We start from the raw sequence: 9,174 nt of genomic DNA on the forward strand, positions 1-9,174 counted from the left end.
TTAACGAAACAATGACTCATGGCTTATTTTGGTTATATCTTCATACTTTACACATTATTATTGTGTGCTGCAGTTGATATTGCAGTGAGCTGTAATTAAATCGACGTTTTTATTAACATGTTTTGTGTAACAGTTTTCATAGCTTTAGCAGAGCTATTGAATAAACAACAATAAAAGACAATTGAATACGCTTTTATTGTTTCCGCATCACACCCAAGAGTGTCTTACTATTTTAAATGAGATAATGAAACAGTACAATTAGTTGACTGTTCCTTCTGAGGTTTAAGCACCGAGTTTTAACACAATTACATTTTTCTCTTTTCAAGGGCTGGTAACCCTCGTGAGGATAAGTAGAACAATGAAAACAATCTTCATTTCACATAGTAATTAAAGATGGATTCGTATTTTTCTTGCTTGCCTGATGTTAATTTTGCCTCACCATTCTCCTTAATAAAAGCCTGAAATAAAACATGATCCAAAAAAAATCAGAAACTTTGTAAAAATATTCTGATTGAAAAGACGTTTGGAAAAAATCTTTTGACTTTTACCTCCATGTCTTCCAAAGTAGCAGAACCTTCTTCCACTTTCAGTCCAATTCCATGACTGAAGCTTGAATAGCGCTCCTGTCCAAACAAAATGCAGTGCCATTCAGAAAAAAAGGCAAAAAAAAAAATAATACATGAGTGGGCTTTCACCAAAGCAAGACTTCTATACCTTTAGCATATTTGCCAAAATTCCATCTTGACACATAGAAACCGCGTTTCTCAGTCCTCGTGCAAACGCATCCATGGCACCAATGTGAGCAATGAATAAGTCCTCCGGGTCAACAGACTCTCTGTGCACTTTTGCATCAAAGTTTAGGCCTCCGGGCTGTAAGCCACCTTGTTCTACAATGGTCTGCAAAGGAGATGACACTAAGGAATACATTTGGGTAAACAAGTCAATAATACAGTACTACCTTCACATACGAGGTCCTCGACATACAAGGAATTTGAGATAAAAGCCGAATTCCGAGCAAATATTTACCTTGAGATACGAGCATACGAGCATTCGAGACAGCCAGGTGGCCAGGCCGCAAGAGGCAGCTTATGATTTCAGCACACTGTCTTTCTTGCACACACCCTAACCCTAACAACCCTAACCCTAACCATTTTGTAGTTAAACACACCCTAACCCTAATTATTTTGTATTTAAACACACCCTAACCCTAACCATTTTGTATTTAAACACACCCTAACCCCTAACTCTAACCATTTTGTATTAAAACACATCCTAACCCTAACCATTTTGGATTTAAACACACCCTAACCCTAACCATTTTGTATTTAAACACACCCTAACCCTAACCTTAACCCTAACCCCAACCCTAACTCTAACCATTTTGTATTTAAACACACCCTAACCCTAACTATTTTGTATTTAAACACACCCTAACCCTAACTGTTTTGTATTTAAACACACCCTACCCCCTAACTCTAACCCTAACCATTTTGTATTTTAACACACCCTAACCTTAACCCTAACCCTAACCCTAACCCTGAAAAACCAAGCTGAAACTCATAAGCGGTAGCCACTCTTGCTACTAGGACTCAGCACTGAAGGAAAAAGTTATAACAGGGGTGACCCTACTTGGCGATTTTTAGATTATCGCAACCATGTCTGGTCTACGTTAACCGCAATATTTGGGGGATTACTGTAAACCAGGGGTGGCCAACCCGCGGCTCGCGAGCCGCATGCGGCTCTTTGCCCGGTTTCATGTGGCTCTTACGTCCATATCAAAGTTTGTATTTGTGTTTTATTTTTATTTGCGTGTGCGCTTCGCTTGAGTTCAATAGGGTATTTTCGTCCAATGCGCATGTGCTTGGGATGAAAATACCTCAAAGTTTCCCAGTAGGAGCAAGGTCATTTGAGTAAACGTTTTTAACAGAGTGGGAGAGCTCCCGTGAACCAGAAGCGACAATGAACAGCGTCGCGCACACAAAAAGTATCCCAAAGATCGAGCGTCGGCTGAAAAAGCCACACCCCCTGCGAGGCAGACCAAGGCGAGAGTGCTCAGCCGGGAGCAGCCAATAGGAGAGCAAGGTGTACACCCACGTGGTGGGCGCGCTAGTTAAAAGCCATTCATAATAAATGACAGCTCACAAGGAGCGAACGTTGCGCAAAAATAGGCTCTGATTTTATGACAGAAGTCCCACTAAGTAACATGCATAGAAAAAGAAAAACGCTATTGTAAATTATTATAATTTTGATTGTGGACTTGGTTGAACTGAGAGTTTGTCTGTGTGAGACAGTGCACACAATGTTCATTGTTGATAATGACTGGCCTGTGCTGTTAGTACTATAGGAGTCAATTTATGTCATTACTATGCTGGTGTGTGACATTTACAATAAATCTGTGTGATGTGGCTCTTTGCGTTAACACAGTAAAAAATGTGGCTCTTTGCGGTAACACAGTAAAAAATGTGGCTCTTGGTCTCTGACTGGTTGGCCACCCCTGCTGTAAACTGTTTCCCAGCTTAAATCCCACATTTTAGCACATACATTTATTCAACCCGTGGATGAAATCTTACTGTCATGCGATCGAACTACCAAGAGTACGTTGACGTATTGAGCACCCCTGCTCTCAGCCTACTACCTTCATGACCAAAGTTGTATGCCTAATATCCATAGGAAACTGATCCGTGTCCCAGCCAAGATCTGGAGAACCAGTGTTGGCATCAACTGAACCGAGCATCCCAAAGCTGTCAAAGAGGAGAAGAATTTAGTTTCTTACACGGCTCAAGTGTTATCATATGAAGGATGATGCTGCTAATGTTTCTCACACAGAGGCCATGATGATGTCGTGTTCATACGCATGTCCAGCCAAAGTAGTATGGTTGGGCTCAATGTTCAACTTGAAGTGGCTTTCCAGACCATAATGCTTCAAGAACCCAATGACACTCATTGCATCTGCGAAACAAACAATGAGACAAATGCCAAAACCATGGCCAAGCTTTCAACTCTGGGGTGATGATGAAAGAAATAAATTGAATTGTTGAAATGCAAAACTGAATGACAATTTGATATTGTTGATATTGGTATTAAATTATTGCAGTAAAAACGGAAATGGTATTAGTTTGGAACTGCAATTTGAAATTATTTTGATTTACACACAGGTTAAGGAAATACATTTTTTAATTCTTTCTAAATATTGCAGTGAAACAATCGTTTTCTGAGCAAAACAAAAGAACAAAAGTATTTTTTCAAAATCACAAACAGTGGCAAGTTTGTGTTTAATTTTTTTTAATGAACTTTGGACAACTTACCTGAGGTGCAAATATGGATTCTTTAACAAATGCCAAAAAGTATTCACCCAGGACAAAGAGCCATTCGAAAGAAAATGCAAACAAGTATGGGAAAGAGGTTCTGTTGTTAACATCATATCAAAGCAAAAATCCTTGAATACAACTCATTTCTTTTTCTTCTTTTTTCCTTCTTTCTTCTTCTTGCTTTTCTTGGGCTCTACTTTCCGATAAATGCCAAATCCTTTACGGACCATGACACCTCTCCACCAAGACTGCACCTACAAGGGTCAAAGGTTAAGGGGACAACTCTCTCATGGTGGATTTCCAACAAACCTAGAGTAAATAGACCTGCTTCGTGTTTATGGGAAAAGCTGCCTCTGCTATGTGAACATTGGGACTATACCATTTCCATAAAAAAGCCATCTGTATAGTGTAAGAGTAAGTGACAATTTAATCTCATCTCATTTTCTGAACCGCTTTATCCTTATTAAGGTTGCGGGGGCTGCTGAAGCCAATCCCAGCTGTCTCCGGGCCAGAGGCAAGGGACACCCTTAATTGGTGGCCAGCCAATCACAGGGCACAAGGAGACAGACAACCAAGCACACTCACACTTATACCTAGGGGCATTTTAGAATGTCCAATTGGCTTATCATGCATGTTTTAGGAATGTGGGAGAAAACTGGAGTACCCAGAGGAAACGTTGCAGGCCTGGGGAGAACATGGGAACTTAACACAGGTGGACATAAGCTGGATTTGAACCCAGGACCCCAGAGCTGTGAGGCCGACACGCTAACCACTTTCTCCTCAGGGCAGCGTGCCTATTTCTGGTTAAAAAAATTAATCAACACTTAAAACCTTTAATCCTTAATTAGGAAAGTGACTATTATTGGTGAATTGGTTGCACACATTAATAAATAAAAATAAATGAAATAAAAATACTAAATTCCACTTATTAATCATTCATTTCCCAACAAGGTGAATTGGTTGCCATCCAATTGCAGGGCACATTGAGACAAACAACCATTCACGCTCCCAATCATACCAAGGGCCAAATTATCAAGTGGTCACCCAGCCTGCCAACCATGTTTTTGAGATGTGGGATGAAACCGGACTCCGAAAAGAATTGCAGCCAATGAGGTAAATGAGTATAGGCCGGAAACTCAGAAGGAGAAAAATGGAATGAAAAGTTGTTACCTTGAGCGCAGCTGAATTTCTAAGCGCCAAGATGCGCAGTCTCTCCTCCTCCGCCCTTTCCTCCTTCACAACCTCCTCCATTTCACTATACTGAAAAAAAACAAACAGAAAACATACAATCTTATTGATATCCAGCTTTCCACATGAAATAAATCCAGAGCTGCTGATAGTTCACCTTCTTTTGCATTGTTGTCAACGTTTCTAAGTTTGTTGTTCTTTTGTGGCGCGTTTGAGCGAGATGCTGCTCCTTATCTTGCATGTTCTGCTCTGTGCACTGCTGCCACTGTCGCAGCTGCTCTTGTAACTCCTGCTCCATGAGAAGAATGTGATAACACTCACTACAAATCAGTGCTGGGCGATAATAATCACTATAAATAACTATTTTATATCACAACAACACATCGGCCAAGGATTAATACAGTAATCTCTCGAATATTGCGGCTTCAATTATCACGACTTCACTACACAGATTTTTTTTTTTCTGGGGGAAGGATTCAGCACCGAAGTAAAAAACTTTTTTTTTTTTTAAGAAAATAGGGGTGACCCTTCTTCGCGTTTTTTTGTATCTATATCTATATCTATATCTATATCTATATATATATATATATATATATATATATATATATATATATATATATATATATATATATATATATAGAGAGAGAGATAGATATATATATAGATATATATATATATAGATATATATATATATATATATATATATATATATATATATATATATATATATATATATATATATATATATATATATATATATATATATATATATATATATATATATATATATATATATATATATATATATATATATATATATATATATATATATATATATATATATATATATATATATATATATATATATATATATATATATATATATATATATATATATATATATATATATATATATATATATATATATATATATATATATAAAAAATCACATGAACATCAATGATCTCCACAAGATTATGGTTATCATTATAACAATTGTTTGGAGCTTTCTTAACACCAACCGCATTTTGTTTCTTCAGGAAAATCTTGGATTCTTCGTGAACTCGTTCTTGCAGTTTAAAATGCTCATTCAGCAGCTGAGAGAGCAAAGAGAAAGCTGATAAGACAGTTTGAAATGTTTATGTCTTTGGAGTCACATGGAAACATACTGTCCTCAAAGCAATTAATTCATTCATACTTTGCCTGAATTCTTGTAGTAAAATAGAAAAATAAAGAATTTAGAATGAAAGCCGATCAATGCATGCTAATTTTCCGCACATACAATGAAGTGTGAGTAGTATTTCTATACGTACCCTACGATTGAATGCCTTCAAGTCAATTGGCATGAAATCCATCCAGCTATTGTTAAAACTGACATTTTTTCTTGGAATGAAAATTTGGTTATTATGAAGAACTGTTGCACTCACCACAACTTTGTCTTCGAGTCGCTTCTCAGCTTCCCTCATTTCATTTTGAGTTTTATGGATCTGCTGAGCAGTGCTTCTGTCTTCCAGATCCTTTCTTGCAGCATTTGATCTAATAAGTCGATGCAACTTATCGTTGAGCTCTTCATACAAGGTTTGCAGTTCCTGAATAGAAGAAATGTGTCCAGTTTGGAAAGGGACAGCAATCAGATGCTCTTAAAGCCTGTAACAATGGTTATTTAAATCTACTATGTCATCACCTTCAATTCATCAACTTTTTCTTGAAGCGTCTCTTGTTCTTTTGGGAGCAAGCGCCTTCTCATCTCCATCTCCCTTTTTGCCTCTCTAGTGGTAATATAACAAATTACTTACACACAGCACTTGATGATCACATCACAGGAATACCATATTTTCTGGCATATAAGCTGCCACTGCGTATAAGCCGGACCCTTAAAATTGCCTTAAAATTGTTGATTTTTACAATATCTTGCATATAAGCCACCCCTAATTCACCTCCATATTCATGGTTTTAATAGGGAGTACAAATGTGTTGCTTTGAAGGGAAAATCTTTAGAAAAATCATTGCATGTGGTATTTGTTGAGATATTATATGAATCAAAAGCACATTATTAAGGTCAACTACATCAGGAATTTAGTAATCCATCTAGTAATGGTTGTTTTCTTACTGCAAAACAAAAAATAACCAACAAATATTAAATGATACTTTGCTGACATTACTGTTAAAAAGAGTATAGCCACGCTTTAAGGCTTGTGCACATTTAAGCCGTACGCTTGATTCAGTCGTCTTTTTATTGTTGTTGTTACAAATACGGCTTATGTACGAGAAAATACGGTACATGGATACATGTCTATTGCCATCAATAGCAGCCAATAAGTTCATATATATTGAGAAAAGTCATCCTGAAGTGGTATATCTTTTCAAAAATGATTTTGTGGTGATTAACCTTTTGCTGCTCTCAGCAGTCTTCTCCTTTTCCTGTCCATCAACTACCTGCAGCAGACAGTTGAAGCTCATTTTCTCCTCGAGCTCAGTCTGTAACTTGGAGATGTGTTGTGAGATGTAGTGACTAGAAAGAAAACACCAAACACATCACATAGTTTTGGAGATTAAATCCTAAAATTTATGTAACTGAGCATCAAAATTGTCAGAACTCACCAATCTCGTTTCACCTTTTTCACTCTGGCCTAAAGTATCAAACACCAAAAAATACAGAATCAAAGACACGACCATCACATCACTAAGGATACATGACTACTGCCAAATGAATCATCGAGAAAACTCACCTGTGCCTTTTCAGTGCTACATTTTTTGTAGATTTGGATGGTAAGGGTGTGTTCCAGGATGTCCAGCTGGTCTGAACACTCCTCTACGGCAGCTGCCAATCTGAGACTCTGGGCGCGTGGCAGATACATCTGAAGGATTCTATTATACAGTGAGAAGGACAACTATCAATTTGTTCATCTTCCATACCTCGAATCCTCGAAAAGGTTGCTGGAGCCTATTTCAGCCAACTTTCCGCGAAAGGCAGACTCCGCCCAGTTATAAGGCACTCATAGCTACAAACGACCATTCGCACTCACAATCATACCACCAGTAGTGGGAATTGAGCCTACGCCTGTCTGTACCAAAGTCAGGCAAGTGACCAGGGGGTCGGGAACTTTTAAGAAAGAGAGAGCCATAAACAATTCCTATTTTCAAATGTTGTTCCTTACGAGCCATACTCACAATTTAAAAGTTTAAAAATTTAAAAATTTTGCAGTAATTTTATCACTTTTAAAGTACAAAAAGCCTCTGAATTCCTTTGACAACGTTGTTACACTGTTGCTAATCAATGAAAATCGATGAGTTCAATGTGTATCAATGAAATCAATGACACAGTGAAATCAATGACACGTGACCTTTCTATTGGTGTGTTCGGGACTCACACCACTGGTTTCCATATTTTAGTTAAGAGCCATATGCACCCATCATAAGAGCCAAATGTGGCTCCTGAGCCATAGGTTCCCTACCCTTCTACACCATCAGGTAGCTTAGGACAAAACTTACTAAAAATAGATACTCCTGCGCTCAAAATAAATATCAGAGCAGATGAGAGTACCAAAAAGGGAGATCCGAAATCTTACACAGGCGTTATACAAGACCAATTATCTCTCCCGTAAACATAGTAATGACATTTGTAATACTTTCATGACCATTATCCAGGACACAATATATACATTCACAAGAAAAAAAGAAAAATGAACCATTTAAAAAGAACAATTACCCCCCATTTTTAAATGAACACATTTGATAGTCACTAATGAAAAAATAAAACCATGCAAAACTTATAGAAACATACCCCGAGCAATTTGCAACTAATTCAGGGTGTCCCCCACCACTGGCCTGAAGTCAGCTGGAATAGTCTCCAGCACCCCCCGCCCCGCGACCTTAGTTATAAAGCGGTTCAGAAATAGACATGAGAATGAGTACAACATTATTATTTGTCACGTAATTGTTTTTGGTCGTGGTTCTTTTGAATAAAGTAAAATAAATAAAACCTACCACGTGTTTTCGCTTGGCCAACCGGCGAAGAAATATGATATGCATTATAGTTTTAAATTTTTGGTAGCTGACATAGTATTTCTTTACCATGAACAACACCCCATTGAAGATAAAAAAGTAAACAAAAGCCAAAGTATGACGGACTGTTGACGTCGGCACGGGTTTGGCAACAACTGACGACACTTTTCCGATTGTTAGTGAGAAACGACTTAAAAAAATAAACATTGCAAGGGAGACTTCTAAATGGCTGATTGAAAATAGGAAGAAAAAGAACATTCACCTCCTTTATATGACGCCAGGGGATCTATAGTCGCTAATGGCCACCGTCAACAGCAGATCAGTGTTCCCATGGTAACACGGTGGTCACGTGGTACATATGAATTGAAAAAAATAGAATTGTATGCTTTTAGTCATTATACAGGAACAATGAGATAGATGTAAAGCTTTCACCACGTAGTGCACAGATAACAACAACAAACAGACCAATAAATAATCAATAAATAAGAAATAAACAAATAAATAAGTAGTCCAAGTGAGGTCAGCAGAGCGAGAGCGCACCGGTCTACGGACAACAAATAAATAAACAGATAGATAATTAGTATATGGTAATGATGAGTAAATAATCACTAAATACTAATTGATAAATACATAGTATAAGTAGTAGTAATAAGTCTTGATTAGGTCCTAGGTG

General features: G+C 37.5%; 2 protein-coding genes across 3 annotated transcripts; both read right to left on the reverse strand.

Annotated features, from left to right (window-relative positions):
* Window positions 1-176: 176 nt before the first annotated feature.
* Window positions 177-3,007, reverse strand: LOC144199364 (xylose isomerase-like). Its single transcript, XM_077720955.1, has 5 exons — window positions 2,823-3,007; window positions 2,636-2,741; window positions 715-897; window positions 549-623; window positions 177-458 (listed from the first exon to the last, which is right to left on the reverse strand). Exons 1-5 carry the CDS (start codon window positions 2,942-2,944, stop codon window positions 372-374), a joined length of 573 nt encoding a protein of 190 aa, XP_077577081.1. The 5' UTR covers window positions 2,945-3,007; the 3' UTR covers window positions 177-371.
* A 145-nt stretch (window positions 3,008-3,152) lies between these two features.
* On the reverse strand, window positions 3,153-9,048 carry drc9 (dynein regulatory complex subunit 9). Of its 2 annotated transcripts, none has more exons than XM_077720954.1 (10): window positions 8,764-9,048; window positions 7,226-7,364; window positions 7,098-7,126; window positions 6,886-7,008; window positions 6,181-6,265; window positions 5,924-6,085; window positions 5,519-5,593; window positions 4,654-4,785; window positions 4,479-4,568; window positions 3,153-3,562 (listed from the first exon to the last, which is right to left on the reverse strand). In XM_077720954.1, the coding sequence occupies exons 2-10, from the start codon at window positions 7,352-7,354 to the stop codon at window positions 3,449-3,451; spliced, it is 939 nt and encodes a 312-aa protein (XP_077577080.1). In that variant the 5' UTR covers window positions 7,355-7,364; window positions 8,764-9,048; the 3' UTR covers window positions 3,153-3,448. The 2 variants fall into 2 exon arrangements, with proteins under 2 accessions (XP_077577080.1, XP_077577079.1); XM_077720953.1 differs by lacking the exon at window positions 8,764-9,048 and adding an exon at window positions 8,484-8,751.
* Window positions 9,049-9,174: the final 126 nt, after the last annotated feature.

The sequence above is a fragment of the Stigmatopora nigra genome, chromosome 7 (genome assembly GCF_051989575.1).
Source record: "Stigmatopora nigra isolate UIUO_SnigA chromosome 7, RoL_Snig_1.1, whole genome shotgun sequence".
In the NCBI taxonomy this organism is placed as follows: domain Eukaryota; kingdom Metazoa; phylum Chordata; class Actinopteri; order Syngnathiformes; family Syngnathidae; genus Stigmatopora; species Stigmatopora nigra.